This window comes from Schistocerca gregaria, chromosome 5 (genome assembly GCF_023897955.1).
Source record: "Schistocerca gregaria isolate iqSchGreg1 chromosome 5, iqSchGreg1.2, whole genome shotgun sequence".
Lineage (NCBI taxonomy): Eukaryota > Metazoa > Arthropoda > Insecta > Orthoptera > Acrididae > Schistocerca > Schistocerca gregaria.
Window position 1 is genome coordinate 456,854,427 of NC_064924.1, and position 17,287 is coordinate 456,871,713.

General features: G+C 36.5%; 1 protein-coding gene across 2 annotated transcripts in view; it reads right to left on the reverse strand.

Annotated features, from left to right (window-relative positions):
- LOC126272213 (DNA topoisomerase I, mitochondrial) overlaps window positions 1-17,287 on the reverse strand; it is a 45,742-nt gene that overhangs the window by 9,558 nt on the left and 18,897 nt on the right. The window contains exons 6-12 of one of the 2 annotated variants that reach the window (XM_049974909.1): window positions 15,344-15,714; window positions 10,838-10,873; window positions 7,512-7,649; window positions 6,348-6,454; window positions 5,004-5,119; window positions 4,658-4,902; window positions 4,304-4,555 (exon numbers count right to left, since the gene is read on the reverse strand). In XM_049974909.1, coding sequence (XP_049830866.1) covers window positions 4,304-4,555; window positions 4,658-4,902; window positions 5,004-5,119; window positions 6,348-6,454; window positions 7,512-7,649; window positions 10,838-10,873; window positions 15,344-15,714 — 1,265 coding nt within the window. The remainder of the gene's footprint in view (window positions 1-4,303; window positions 4,556-4,657; window positions 4,903-5,003; window positions 5,120-6,347; window positions 6,455-7,511; window positions 7,650-10,837; window positions 10,874-15,343; window positions 15,715-17,287) is intronic. The other variant, XM_049974910.1, reaches the window with a different exon arrangement.

Here is a 17,287-nt window from a genome sequence, read left to right on the forward strand (position 1 = left end):
GTGGTCATGCTGATGTAAAAGGCCAAACAATGTTTACATTACCACTAGTGTATGACATGTCATTTCAGAGGTGGCTCTCCATTTGATAGTATATGTTTTGCCAGTTACAGGGCTGAAATACATGGTTGGAGGAGGGTGCCTAGGGCAAGTCCTACAGCAGTAATGGTCACAGTGGCACGAGATATAGGCTAGGGAAATGAGTGTAGCAGCAGCATAGCATCTGACAAGAATATTACAGATGGGGAGGGTGACTAAAAGCTATTCTTGGTGTAGTGGGCAAAATGTCGGACAGAATAGACTTCATTTTAGGGCATGGTTTTAGGAAATTATAGCCTTGAAGCTGTTGATTAACACATTCAAGGCCAGGATAAAACAGAGCAACAAGAAGTGTGCCCCTAAGTTGTTTTTTGGAGAGTTCAGTAATACCCTGATTGAATGTGATTCCCTGGGAAATCTGCTTCTGAACTAGGCTGGTGGGGTAACTATGTCCAGTGAAGGCTGAAGTGAGAATGTGGTGTGTTGCTGTAAAAGAGGCTGCTTCTGAAAAAACATGTTTGCCTCGAATACCCCAGGGCGGTATGGGTGGGAAAGTTTGACAAGGAAAGGATGGCAACTGTCAAAATATAAGTACTACTGTTTGTTCGGAGATTTAATGTGAAAAGTAATGTGTAGCTGACTTTTGGTAAGGATGGGATCACCTTCAAGGAAAGGGTATGGGACTCAAAACAGAACTATGCGAAATTTAACTGAAGGTATTTGTAGATACCAGGTCAGCCTCACCATGAGCCCATATGGCAAAGATGTCATCAATGTATCTAAACCAAACAACCACGTCATATACCAGTTATTATGTAAATACTGTTTGGCCTTTTACATTGGCATGACTGCCACTAAGTTATCAATTAAGATGAATGGGCATAGGCAGAGTGTGTATATTGGCAACACACAACATCCTCTTGCAAAGCATGCTCTACAACACAAGTCTTGACCTTGGTGTCTTTTACTCATTTGCCACCTGGCTCCTCCCCAGACACCAGTTTCTCAGAACCCTGAGGTGAGAATTGGTGTTCAGTATTCAGTTTATTCACCACTAACCACTTACAATGGAATAGGTCTGAACATTAAATATACAATTAACAATAACTTTACAGTAAAGTTTTTGCAATTTAATTCCACTTTCTTTAGGAATATTCTTATATACTAATGTCAATGATTATTTCAAAATATTCTTTTATCTTATAAAATGGATGTTTCAGTAACCAGTCATAAAACTTACGTTTGAAAATATTACTGGGCAGTGACCGAGCAGATGCTGGAAGTTTATTGACAACTTTTAAAAGTCATTATTTTGTGTGAGGTTGCAGTCTTTGTGGGTCTGTGTCTTGGTAAGTCGAATTTCAGTTTGCCTCTGGTGTTGTCAGGATGTATGTTCTCTCTGGTCTTGAACTCATTTAAGTTGCTTTTGACATAAAGCAGTGCTGTGTAGATTCACAACAGTTAATACCTTGTGCTTGATAAAGATGGGGGCGGCAGTGTTCCTTAGGCTTAACTTTGCTCATTACTCTGATTACTCTTTTTTGAATTTTCAGAATTTCACTGACAGAGGAAGAATGTCCCCATAACAATATGCCATAGGAAATGTGAGATTGAAACAGGCCACAATATACCACCTTTAGATACTCATCAGTGACTACATCTGCCAGTCTCCAGATGAGATAACACACACTTGTCATTTTCTTGCAGATATGGCTAATATGTTCCTCCCAGTTTGATTCTGCATCAATGTGGAATCCCAACAATTTTACTGATTTACTTTCAACAGCTGTAGTTAAACCCAGAATTAGTTCTTGTGTTTCATCACGATTACACAGGAGTTCATTAGAAGAAAACCAATTCATTACTAGTTCTAGTTTTTTCCTGTGTTGCCTGATGCAGTTCTGTTGTGTCATGATGTGTATTGAGAAGTGTTGTGCCATCTGCATAACACACAATTTAATTTGCTCCTAGATGGTAAGGTAAGTCATTAATTGCAATTATGAACAGAAAAGGACCAAGGACCGAGCCCTGAACCACTCCAGTCTTAACTTCCTTCAGCGAGGAGATGTATTTTTAATTGATACAAACTGTTTCCTGATTCGATTACATCTGAAGATGGTTTGTGAATGCCATAAAATTCCAGTTTTGCAAGTAGGATATTAAATGGTATGCAGTCGAAGGCTTTGCTAAGATCACAAAGTACAACTCATACTAGATCCTAATTTTCAAATACAGTTAACATCTGGTTAACAGCTTCAGTGACAGCAGTAGTGGTATTTTTACCATGTTGATATGCAAACTTTCTGTTCGAGAGGAGATCACGCTTTTCAAAATAGTTATTTAGTTGGCTGTACATTAGACATTCGAAAACTTTAGAGAAAATTGTTACAATAGAAACTGGTCAATAGTTATGGAGCAGATGCTTATCTCCCTTTTTAAAGACTGGTATCACTTAAGCAGTTTTGATTGCACCTGGGGGAAACTCCAGATTCTAAACACACATTAAAAATGAAAGAAAGAGGTTGACAGATAAAGTGTATAATTTTTCATTACATAGTTAGAGAGCAAATAACAGTCCATACTTTTGGAGATGGTGAACTTTGCCACAGCTTTTACAATATCCTCTTGGGTGACAACATTCCAGTGGAAAGTATACCTTCTATGAGGCACAGCACCAAGATGGTCTAGCGCACAAGTGCCATTTTGCTTGATTTTTGTTTTTCTGCTCACTCACTAAGGTTAGGAAGTAATTATTTACTTTTTCTGGGACCAGCATTGCATCTTGTGTGCGGGTTTGTGAATTATATTGGTTGATGATGTCCCATGCTACTTTACTTTTGTTGGGAGCACTTTCAGTGTTACAATACGTCCTAGGTTCTCATCACCTAGCTGGCCTTAATTTATGTAAATGCTGCTGGTCTCAACATTCCTCTGCAGTACTATTCCTTTCCAGTTTTCTAGATGTTTCTATCTCCCCCCCCCCCCCCCCCCCCCCATCCTCCTCCAGGGTCACATAATATATGCATGAGGCTTTGGCAGTAATTTCTGTCTTGTGTATTATACTATCTTTTACCTTTTAAACTCAGGTTTTCAAATCTCGTGCAGTGCAATACCCAAAAATCAGTCTTTTCTTATTGTCCTGTCCGGCAAGTCACCTCTGAACTAGGGTTGTAAATTTAAATTAATTTATATTTGTGTACTCCTGCCACCACTTGGTGAATAGATTTTTTATCTATCCAATTACAAGAAAAATAAACACTGTCTAACAATTCCAATTAACAATTACAGAGCAAATGGGGGGAAAATTCAGTTTATAAATACTTTAGGATTAAAGGAGACCATTCACCAAAAAGCAAAATTGGCGCGCGCGTGCAGTCAATGTTATTTTACAGCAGGTGCCCTGGTTGTGGTAGGGGTAGTGTTGGGTGGTATGGGGAGGAGGAAAGCAGGAGGCAGGAGGTAGGAGGTAGGAGGTAGGAACAGGGACTGGGTGGCACACTGAAGATAATGTGGGGATTGAATTGGAAGAGGGTTACGGAGCAAAGGGAAAGTGTTGGGTGGACAGTGCAGGGACAGTGGGTTATCTGAGACTGAGGCCAGGATGATTACGGGGGTTGAGGATTGATGCAAGGATAACTCCCATCTACCTAGCTCAGACAAGCTGGTGTTGCAGGGAAGAATCTGAAATCTCACAAGTTTTCTTTCCTCTGTGTGTGCCTATCAAAAAATCAGTGCTGCTGCTTTTCAATGCGTAATCTCCTTTAATCCTATAGTATTTACATTCTACACGAACCTTCCTACAACATATTCAGTCTACCTCTGTTGGACACAATACTTATATTGTTTATACAGGTTGACTATTACATAGAAGATTACAGCAATCAGCACTGGAACATAATGGCATGGATTCCTCATCGTAAGTAACCGAAACACCTCCATTTTAAAATTTATTTACATCACTTAAAATCATTGTGAGGCACAATTACAGTTAAAAAGACATTGCCTCACATCTTGTTTTGGTTGTAGGGCACCACCACCCCAAGGAAATCCCGTCAGTTGGTGAAACAAAAGGCGAAATCAAATGTAAAACGTGGACTACCTGCCTGAAAATTACCATGTTAGTTCGAAACCAGTAACGGTGCTGTTTAAATAAAGAAATAGCATTTTAAAAAGGGACTGGTTGCTATAATCTTTATGTAAGAGTCAACCTGTGTTTCGTACACAGCCACCAGCTCAAAATGTCAGTTTTCGACAAAATAGCACTTACATTGTTGTCGTGTCTTACTTCCTTCCATTTGTGACCCTCAGGAGGCTTTGGCACAACAGCATCCTTACTGCAGTTAATAATTACATCTTCAGGCATTACTCTCCTTTTAAGCATACCCATTTTTGGATGCTCACCCCGTCCTCTGAAAAGCCCTGGAGGCTCAATTTTAAAATTTCCTATCTTTTCCTTATGTCCATCACAGACACAGAAACCATAAATCTTCGTAATCTCTTCATTCTGTTCTTTAATTTTCTGCAGAAGAAGGACATGGTTTGATTAAAACAGAAAAAATATGTAATAATTTGAACTGTGAACCTTCTAAGATCACCTCAAACATTATGTGAAACAACTTACCTTTTTCTCTTCCTTGCTCATATTTTTTCTTTCCTCAGATTTTGCAACAAAATAAGCATGCATGTGCTTAAAATTGCATTTTGATAAATCTGTTATCTTCGCCCGTTCCTTTTCTGTCATTACCTTACGCCAGTCTTTGAAAAAGTTCTTGTTGAATACTTCTTTGGTAGTATAGTCATGGTCTAACATACGAGCATAGAATGTAGCAACCTCTTCTGCTTCCTCAGAGAGCGCCATTTCTTCACCTGTACCAGAAAGCAAAAACTACTAAGTACCAAATAAGGACAAGAATAATCAAGATTTAAAGACCATGCAAATGAAACCAAAAAGCTGTGATATCACCTACCATCATAGTAAAACTTAACATCAGGTGGCAACCTTTCATATGGTGGCGCAAATACAGGTCCTTTGTGTTCCAGAAATGTCCACTTCCTGCCATCCGTATGCTTTTCCTCTTCCCACCTAACAAACAATAGCTGGCTTTATGGATACTGTTGACATGACATCGTAAGTTTACTTTAAAATATATGTTTGCAGAAGATAATGCATCTTCACAACAAAAATCACTCCAAAGATGAAAAAACAGGAACTCATTGTTGATATGGATCTCATGTGACTTGCTGCATCTCCATCAATAACAAATTAAATAACAACTAGTTTGAATATTAAATTCAGTATAGTAGTGCCATTCAGACTTTTAAAATTCTTTATTATAAAATATGTAGTTAAAGAATCTTACAAATTTTCTTTATGCGGCAGAAATGATTATGACATGGAAATGTTCAAGTACCATACAACAGCATGTGCACTTTTAAATTATGTTAACACTGTGACAGCAGAAATAACATTAAAAGACCAGTACGCAATCATCAAAAGCTTGCTCTATACAGTTCAAATATTTCAACACTAATTCATCTATAAACTTTATATTAGCCTTTTCCTTGAATTAAAAATGTAATATACCATTCTTTCCCCTTGAGATTTGAAATTTAGATTTTAAAAAACATTGTCCTCCAAATGATTTCCACTATTTTAATGAATCAGCCAACTACCCATTAAACAGCAAAAAAGCTGAGCTTGTAATAACACAAATCGCCATCATAATATAAGTGTCACAACTGGGAGGAAGAAGGTGGAGAGTCACTGCTTGCTGTTTCATTAATCAACAATAACACAATCTAAGCCCCAACATGTTAATTCTTACTCACTTCATTGAATGCTTTGAAAACTAGTCACCACCAGTAACAGAAACATACTACTAACTTCTTAAAGTTAGAATAAATAGGAAGGCTACAGTTTCCTTCACACTCTGATATAGAAGAAATAACAACAAAATATAGAAAACAAGACAGTACTGGATTCAGTTTAACATACACAGGTGCTACAGAAATTGCTGCTGTCACATGTGTGTATGTCCTCACTACAAGACAAGATATCTTGTGTCTTTTAGAATGTAAACCAATCAAATTTCTTAAAGCTTTTGCAGAAAAATTGCAAAATACCATTTTGCAAACAAGAAATACAGTTCTTCTCATTGTATACAATCAACACACAGTTGAAAACTAGAAGTGATGTGGAATCCATGCTTCTTGGCAGCCATATTAGTAACACTTGACTGCACTGCCATCTGGTGGCAAAATTTTCTGTGGATAAAACAGTACTGCCAACTACTGAGCAACATGTCACATACCATTTCCAGACCTCTTGTTGCTCTTCCTCCTTTTTCTTTTTTCTTGGTGACTCAGGAAGCTTGTCTTCTGTTTTAACTTTTGGTTCTTTCACCTTTTTCTTTTTCTTCTGTTCAGGGAATAAAAATGATGTAGAATTTTAATTCTCACACACATAATGAACCATATAACACAAATACACAATCACATAGGACAACACATAAATGCACCAAATGTTGCAGGATGCAGCCATTTCCTTAAGGTAAGTTGCAGGGTAGAGGTTAAAAAGCAATTGACAGGAAGACCACCCACTTAATAACTAGTGTTAAGTGGCATATAGGCAGAACTACTGAAGACTAATTAACTAATTCATCTTTGGGCACAATAAGTAAGTGAATGAATTTGCTAAGTACATTTACATAGGGTCCCAAATCCAGTTTTCTGTGAAGCAATTTCCCAAAACTGCTTCTTGTTGGTCATGCGAATATTCCACTACAGATTTTGGAATTGCAGGTCTGGCTAATGTGTTTAAGTGCCCATAATTTATATTTGCCTTACATAAACTATCTAATGTGAAAGCATCTTTCAGGTAAATCCCAGAGTGCAGGTCATGGAAAATGTTAACCACTATTATCTTTGTTTGTACCCACATTACCTTATAGAAAATTTAATTTGTCTTAAGGTCTACAAAGTTATATCTTTAAAAAAACTTTTAAAAGCTCGAAGAGCTCATCTATAAAACCATTGTAGTGACCTGAGCTGATGCTGTGTCACTACATTCATCTTGATACTCTGTTCAGAATTGCATCACTGGAAATTGTGTCTTCGTAACTAACACTCTTAAGTGTTAGTTTTGTGAATTGATGCTTAACAGTGATACCCACACCAATTGCATATACAGAACAATTCATTGTTTTAGACCTTTTCACAAAAAACTAAAATTACTTTGCAACAAAAAGGAGTCCAATGGTGAACTTACACAATAAATTGCAACACATTACCCACATATTGTCACCTTTAGAGAGAGAGAGAGAGAGAGAGAGAGAGAGAGAGAGAGAGAGAGAGAGAGAGAGAGAGAGATTCATTCTTCCTTCTGTCTATTTCACGGCTGCATCCACAAAAAACAGAATTGTTTCAAATTCATAATGTACACAAAACATGAACTGCAATAGTTTTAATATACTTACTGGTTTGAAGTCTTCCTCCTCTTCACTTTCAGCTTCTCGTTTCTTTTTTTCTTTTTTAACCTTTTTGCGAGCTGAAAGTGGCATATCATCTTCAGAGTCCTCAACCTTACGCTTTATAGCTGGAGAAGCGCGTGAAGCCTGAATAATGACAAACAACTTACTTGTAAAACCAATATATCAGAATGATAAAATCTATTTGCACATTTAACATCACCTCATGCAACATATGCAAACACAAACTAGTTAAGTGTTCCTTCATAATGACACACAAAGCAACAAATTAGTTTTGATGACAAAATACTTTCATTCTTCAAAAGCTCAAACAAAAACAGTAAAGTTAAAAAACCAAAACGAACACTGAGAATACACTAACTTTCTATTGTATTTAAACAGGACCCTCCAGATGTTTAGAAAGATTGAATGTTTAAAGTTTTTATGTTTACAAAATACACAAAATGTTGATGAAAGAAAAGCTATAAAATTAAAAAAAGAAGCTGGAATGAACGGTTGTTTTGATGTTTGTAAGATGACTTTGGTAAATAATGATACAAATGGAAATGAATTTCAATTTTATCTGTTATGGCACAAATCTTATGTACTGTCCTTCTGGTCCCATTTGTATACCACCATCTTTGTCTATACAGCTCATGCACTGAACCATTCACATCTTCAAATTTTGTTGTATTCAATGCTGTTATTTAACACAGTTCACAGGTTGTTACTGTGCCATTAAACAGACGGTATACTTTCATAGATCATTTCAGATTTGTTTTCATTGGTAAGTTCAAGCTAAGTACACAGGTTTATTTTAGTGGCTAAGTGCTTTTATATAAATGTTAATAATTTTATAATTGTAATGAATTGTCAATGCTTTACAGCTCTCAGTCAAACTGTGAAACAGCCATCAAACAACCAGGAAAAAGCCATTCACTATATATACTCACAATTAATGTCACTACTATGACGTCACTCATCCTACTTGCTCACTGGAGTTGCAAGTTATAGTTTCAAACCTTGTTCAGGCAAGCCAAATCAATGTGTATGATACCTGTCTTATTTTAATGCCTTAGATAGACCCCAATATTATTTTTTTAAGACTGCATATCCTTTTTCTTGTAAACAATCTGCCCAAAATTTAATTAATTCACTTCTGACTTTATTCCTGAAGCTGAGCTGAGCTATTAATTGCTTATGAAGCACTTTTTCTTGATTTTTCTCTCTATGAACTTCAAACAGTTTCTTTTGGAATTGCAAAAAAAATGAAACATAAAATCTGTTGCCTGGAAATGACTTTTTAGCATGTTCCATTGTTGATATTTTGCACTTCAAAACTGCATTCAGAGAGAGATTTCGAATTTGTGCCACTACTCCATGTTACGCATAAGTGACATAGGACCTACACACAGGTTTCCATAAGCAATTACAATGAGTGTCAGACATATTTCTTCATTGTCTGGTGGGTTGCAGGCCATATGAGAATGAGATAGCTCACACTGCCCCGAAAGGAATGTATCAACTGTAGCTAGCATGCCACATTACGATATTAACTGGATGGTGGAAGCAACATGGTAGATTGCCTGTGCCACTTTGGAAACTCAACTACCAGGTAAAGGAGCCCAAATGGAAGTCACCCATGAAAAAAACAAATGTATGTTCATTGTACAATCACCATGGAGTAAAAACGAAAACTCTTTCTCATAAGTATACTTGATATGAAGACAAAAAAACTGAACTAAAATAATCCAAGAAATTGAGGAGAAAGCATAATAGTTTAAAAACGAGTTTTGGTTCATTAAAACAGGAGGGTCATCAGAGAAACACTCTTTCTGAAAGTGTTGGTAAAATAAAGGAAAGCTGTATGAAATTAAGTTAGCATTTGTGAACACAGCGAAATTAAGTTTCTAACAAAACAGTACATAGATGTTCAAATACAGGCTGGGATACTGAATGGTAGAATACAATAACAAAGGCAGAAAGTTGTGCACATAAATTAGAGCAATGTTTATCACAGTGGCTGTGCATGCAAGGCTTTGTCATGAAAAATGTAATTTGAAACATCTGCACAAGCAAGACATTTTGCCACAATTGGCCTAGTCTCTGGTAGTAATTCATTAACAAACCATAAGGTTTAATGTTCCATCATTCAAATACGAATAGTTTAGAGTCATATTTATTAACAATAAACAAAATCATGTTAATGGTTATTGTGTAAGTGCTGCAGAACTCTTTGAACAAACAGGTACGTAAGACCAGGTAACTACATACCTGCATACTACTCCATCCAGTGTAATGTCTCTAGCGCTAAAAAATTCTGAAGAAACCCTGTTTATCACTCCTTTAACTCTTACTACAGAATTAAGTCGTCCCCCCCCCCTCCCCCCATTCCTCTCCAGAATGAAAGCTCAAAAGTTTATCTCCTGCGCCTTAGTTTACTACATGTTACTCAATGTGTCCCAAACTTTTTCCACGAACATTTTACATATTTTTATTCCTGCCAATCAGTTTTGCAAGGTGTGCCAACAGTATGTGGCTGACATGCAATTAGAAAGACACTGAAAGAAAGAAAGAGAGAGAGAGAGAGAGAGAGAGAGAGAGAGAGAAAGGGGGGGTGGGGGAGTACATAAATATGCTTCAACTATCTCTACAAAACAGAACGCGTACCATGGCATGCCATTACACTGACTGTAGCCAAACTGTTGTACTGTTTGATATCGCTATTTCAGCAATATGATTTTATATTAGCATGTTTGAGTACAGAGATCTCACAATGGTTATCATTGACAGAAACCAGACACCTTTCACTGTAATTTTGAAATACTAGGTTGCTATCATCCTCAACAGTGACAGTGGTCATCCTGCAGTCAGAATGTCATTTTACCAATGGTTTTGGAATGTTCATGCGTACCAACAAGGCAAATATGCACAAGTGCATGTAAGCATGCACATATGCAGATGGTATACAGGCTGCAGCTTTAATAAGATACAGTTTCACAGTACAGTATTACACTAAAAAAGATCACTTTGCACAAAGTAATACTCCAATTGCTCTGCTTCACAAAGCAATAGTTGTACCAAGCATACACAACACAGGTTAATTACAATTTATTCCACCCACAGTGAATAAAATGAAGTAAATGGGAAAAAAATATACCTGTACATTACACAAATGAAAGGAATCACAAAACTCTCTGCAAACAATACATGCAAACTAAACAATCACTTTCTTAAATGGAAATAAAAAGATGGATGCTGAACAAAACTATGGGGAAGTATCTAGTATTACAAACACACACAACACACACACAAAACAACTACAAATGACATACCATCCCTGAAAGAGGAGTCTTTCCAGCACGAGCCCACTGAAACGGGTAAATGGTTGCTCATAAGTTTTTACATGAAAACTGCTCTAACACTTATCAATATATTTTCAACTGTAGTTTCTAGAAGGTCATAGCAGATCACTGTCCACAAATGTACAAATTATGTGAAGTTAAATAAATTCTATCCTTTAATATATAAAGAGGAGGATAAAATAATGTATGACACAAACGCCAACACTAAAGACAACTTCCATATGTTTTTAATTAGACAATGCAAAATACCATAAAACAGTATCTCAAAAAAAGATAATTTTCAAAGTCCATAGCTGTATCAACAAACCTATATGTCACCCTGAATTCAGTGCCAAGCTGGAAGGCAAATTGTTACTAAATCTGTGTTATGACTCTTGTAAATGACTTGGCTTAAGTGCAAAAGAACTTTTACACAAGATGTTTATCACCCTAACCATATACAGAACATAAGCAGTTCACATAACTTCTCAGTAATTCAAACTGTTGTGCCTATGGCTACTCCATTTCTCGTAGAACTAGAATGGCGTGTGAGGCTTGCGTTAAATAACAGTTGTCAGATCACTGGTTAACAACATTAAAATAATTTTTGGGTGGTATATGTATTTTAGCAGTCTAACCTTCAGTATCATAGCAGGTACGTTCAACTAGTTTATTTACAAATGCCGCTGAGTTCCCCAGCACACCAAACACCTTGGTAGAAAGGAAGAGAGAGATTACAAAATTCCTTGTCAAAATATAATTAAAAATCTACATACAAATTAGTAAACAACAACCACAACCACCACCACCACCACCACAACCACAACCACAACCATAATTGCCAGCAAATACTAATGGCTGCCTCAGCTCTCTGCTTTTTTGACAATGCTGTTTACATTAGATGTAACAAAGTGAAAAAATGTTACCCTACAAATGACATTCTATTTGACCACCACAGTAATTTGATTGTGGCATATTTTCAATTGTGATTAAAAAGAAAAATCAGCTGTTCAGTCACCTTTGAATAATCTACTTTGAGATTACTTCAGCAGATCTACAAATCAACACTACTTCACTGTTCACATATTGACAAACACAGTCATATTGATTTAAAATGAATTTGTATTTTCTTTCGACAACATAGATGATGAAATCCACAAACAGGATACAAGAACTATTTGCCTTGTATTGCAGATAGGGATTTTTCAGGAAATCAAACAATGGAAAAATCTTTGATAAAATAACAAAAATATAAAAAGTATAGATGTCTATTAACAACATACAGGTGTTGAGTGACAGACAGTGACATTGAAAAAAGACCACTAGATATCATCCAGAAATCATAAGTCCTTCATCACATGTAGACAGGCAGGCAGGCAGGCAGACACACAAATTCACAACTAGCATACAAGAGGCCACTGCCATCTTCGGACCCTAATCTGGTAGCCCCTGGACATGACAATGGTAATTTTTGTATGAGCTGTGAATGTATATTTGTGTTTTATTTTGCCTACGTTTGATGAAGGACTGATAGCTTAGTAATATCAGACATTTCCTTTTTCAACATGCCTACCTGTTACTCAACACTTCCTCTGAAGTGGTGAGGAGATATAGATATCTTTTTCATATTTTTGAGAAACCAGGAAATATTACTTGATAACTGAGGATGCATCACAAAGTTAAACTGAAAAGAGCTTTACAAACATTGATGATTAAAGAATTGCTGTACATTTTTACAAAGAGAATGGCTTTTATAGCACCTCAGACAAACAAAACTGACAGTACTGTACAAGCCAAATGATATAGAGAAGGCTGTATGATATCAACAGGAAACTGTATAGAAGAACAATGGAAACGTGCAAAAAAGTTAATATTGTAATGAACCAAGGACTTTGACTGGGCAGGACAAACTGGATAAAGCTTAGGCTTGCTGCAGTGACTAATTGGTAGATATTATTATGATGAATAGAGAGTAGTAGACTTCTGCAGCAACATTTGGCAATTTCTCAATGTTGCTTTTTTATCATATAATAAAACCATGTCTTGTAATAAGAACAAATTTTCATATGCATCACTGCATATTAGCATAAGAAAGAATTATGGAATCTAATTAAAAAACTAGTTTTTCTGGCGAAAAAACAATGACCACAAGAGAAAAAAATGATAGTGCGCTAAAACATTAATGCAAATGGGAAAGCATAAAGTTAAGTTTCAGCATATTTATATTTGTGTTGTACATTTACCTCATTGTAGACAGAGAATTTAGAAATCAGATGTTTAGCAGTGCCGAGAACTTCAAAATTATAATGCTCATAGGGAGCAATAATTCAAGTGAAATGTATATACATGATTTGAAACAACTAACCCATTCCAATACACTACACTCATGACTTGAATGTTGCTGGGCGCAGAGGTATTAACATAAGTCATAATGTGCCGACTCATTTTCACTCTATGCTGACTTATGTTAGCAGACAGTGGCGACTGCTGTGTAAGAGCACATGAACACCTTAACTTTTGATACTTGTACATTTATTGGTTATTTTTCTTTGGATGGTGTTAAACATAATGCACGTGGGGTAATCTGAAATGCATAGCACTAAATCTATCACACTGTGCTACATATTGCTCCTCTAGACCTGGTGAAACTTGGCATCAAGGTCTCAAGCACACTTTCATTTGTGCATGTTTTAATGAAGTTCTGCACATGCCCAAATACATACAGATTTGATAAACAATGTGCATGGTTCGCTGCTAACTCTTACCTCTCCACTAAAAGTTTATGTCAATACCAGCTGGTCGTAGCACATTGCAGCAGAATTTTATCTACATTCGCTTGGCAGATACAGTTAGGCGGTAGCACACTCCACTAGGTACGCAAATTCACTCAAAATATAGTAAAATTACATCAGACATCAGTATACGTTATAATAATACTGACAGAAAAACCTATTTTGTCGGATTCTAAATGAGAGAGGGCACAGTAAGTTCTGGACTTTATCACAGAGTAATTCATTTGAGGCACTGAGCATTTATTCATGCTTCTGACATGTGCTGATCTTATGGTGGGTCAGGTTTATCTGTACTGCAGTTATTGTAGGTCCACATTGTACATATATCTGAACATCCATGAAAAGCTGCCTCATCAGTTTCTCTGATATTCACTTAAATGTGGAGGGTCAAAGATGATGTGCTTTTGGCACTTATGGCTCTCAGTGCCTCATTTGTATCCTAGTCACGTGACCTTGTTGCAGATAGCACTACTAGAATTTAATCATTTCCACAAAAAAAGGTTTGTGTTTGGGGTTGGTTGTCTACTTTGCAGAACAATGAAAGCTTAAACATTATTTCCATTATTTTGTTCTTGGCATAAGAGTACTCAATTATGTACAAAACAACAAAATTCCACAAAACAATTCTTCCTTTTTTCAAGCATGTTATGTATATTGTTATTGTTATTATTATTATTATTATTATTATTATTATTATTATTATTATTATTATTGACAGTGGCCGAAATTGTATAAGTATGTTGATAAGCATAACTGTTAAACATCAGGTACTATTAAATTTGCACTCTCTTATTTACCTGATTTAAAAAAAATTGTGAACAACCAGAACATATATCTACAAGGCGCCACGGAGTATCTCTTTTTTATGCAGATAAAATGTTCAATTTTGACTACATAAAATAATTTAAATCACTGTTACCTCTGCTTCCATAGAAGCATTGATGATTTTTTTTTTAAATTCTGCCTTCCTTGCAAGAGTAAGTGTTTGTGGGGGGCAGGGACTACTTTCAGCAACAGTGATGTGCCCAGTTATGTTGTGCTTACAGTAAAATCCAATAAACAGAGAAGATTACTTCATACTTTTGGGCTTGAACCACTAGCATGCTATTTATAGCTATAGATAAGGTAAGGTATTAGCATAGAAGAATGTATTCATAAATAATGTGTAACTGATACGAGGAACAAAACTAAAAACACAATGCAATACATAATTTGGAAGTTTTTGATACCAATGAAGACGAACCAAAACTAAGTTATCAGTACGAATTTTCTACCAAAATGAGCATACCATATCACAATTATTTCAGAATAAAATATAAAAGTGCAATGTTTTGGTAGAATGGTAGTATCATAAGAAAGAGATGGGGTATTAAGAAAATAATACAAAAATATTGACACACATGGTTAAGAATGGGAGCCCAAATGAAGGAGTCCAGCAATAATAGTGAATAACAGATACGTCAAATATTAGCTGCCAACTAGTATAAAGAAGTCCGTTCTCAGCGTCGTCCCTGGAAAGACACCTTCAAGCAACTACTGCAAAAAAGTTATTCATTTCAGTGTCAGAGATTGGTTTGATTAAAAATGTTTCACAACTGTTTTAAGCCAAATGTTTATGCTTTTGGGCACACATTCTTGAGGATTAAGGAAACGGTAAAAATAACAGATAAATTCAAAGAATGTTGCCTGTAACAAAGCGCCTTACCAGTGGCACATCATCCTCTGTATCTTCTTCACTTTTCATGGAGTAATAGCTATTATCCTCAATTTTAATATTATCTAATTCTGTCTTGATGTAAGTGTTGCTATGGTCCATATTACTCATTGAAGTCTCTTCAAGCAGGCTGTTTTCATTAGCAATACCATCACCATCACCACCACTAGCTTCACCATCTTCAAATTCGGGTTCCTCTTTAAAATCTTCAACAGGCTGATATTCTGGGACCGATTGATAGCCATCAGTCATTTCAGCTGACTCTTCAGGAACCTCATCCTTAATTTTTACCTCAATTTGTTGTTCTATCCTTTCAACTTTTTCTTTCTTTTCTTTATGGTGCTCACCTTCCTTACTTTTAACTGCAAGAAACAATAATAAGAGTACTTAAAAACATCATTTTCTCTTGTTCACATGGTTAAATTTGGAGATAAAAATTCAAAATGAAAAATCTAGTTAGCTGGAAAACTGAATATCATGAAATTTTTAACAGTAAAAATCATTTCATCAATTACGAAAACCTCAAAATAAAGGAGCCTCCTATATAAAGACAAAGAAAGAATATATTTAATGTAAGAGTAAACAGAATGAGTTTCCACTGCTCAAATACATAGGATTCAAATAATGACAAACTTCAACATAATTAATTATATTTTGGCACTGGTCACTAAAACCTACTGAACAGTCTCTGTCTATTCTTCCTTGAGTGTAGTAAACTGTGAGAAAAAAAGAGCTTATGACCTTTCATGACAAAAAATTTTAACCACTGCCCACTTTTGCTTTTTTCACATCTCTCTCTTCATCACAATATGCCCAGTGCTCTATTATGAATTACACCACTTATTCTGTAATTCACTTGCAACACCATTATGATCAACCAATGGAAAATTGAGAGTGCAATAATGAAAATGTTCACTTTTCACTGTTAAAGGCATAGCTGAACATGTGAGCTTTTGGCCACAAGGCCTTCTTCTAAAGTACACACACACACACACACACACACACACACACACACACACACACACACACAAACCAAGTACACACACACACACACACACACACACACACACACACACAAACCACTGCCTCTGGCCACAGACATTGCACTTCTCAACTGAAGAAAGAGAGATGCTGTGGGAGGAGGGGATGGGGAGATCTGTCAAGATATATTGAACGAGCCATCTACAATGAGCTGACAAAAGTCATGCGATGGCAATATATTCATACACAGATGGTGCTAGCATCGTGCACACAAGGGGTAAAAGGGCAGTGCATTGGCGGAGCTGTCATTTGTGATTCATGTGAAAGGGTTTCCGATTATGGGCACACGACAGGAATTAACAGATTCTGAATACAGAGTAGTAGTTGGAGCTAGACACATGGGACATTCAGTTTTAGAAAGCAGGGAATGGAATATTCCAAGAGACTACTGAGAATACTAAATTTCAGGCATCACCTCTCACCATGTAAAACACAATGGTCAACAACTGAGAGCAGCAGTGTTTGAGTAGAGTGATCAGTGCTAACAGAGAAGCAACACACTGTGAAATACCCACAGAGATCAGTGTGGGATGATGAACATATCCATTAGGACAAGGGGATGAAATCTAGCATTAATGCATTATGGCAGCAGTCAACTGATGTGCATGCTTTAGCCAACAGCACGACATCGTTTGCAGTGCCCCTCCTGGGCTCATGACCATATCATCTGGACCCTAGATGACTGGAAAATCATGACCTGGTCAGATGAGTCCAGATTTCTGTTGGTAAGAGCTGACTAAAGAGTTCGAGTGTGGCACAGACCCCACAAAGCCACGAATCCAAGCTGTCAACTAGGCAATGGGCAAACCGGTAGTGGCTCCATTATGGTGTGGGCTGTGTTTACGTGGAGTGGACTGGGTCCACTTATCCAACTGAACTGATCACTGACTGGAA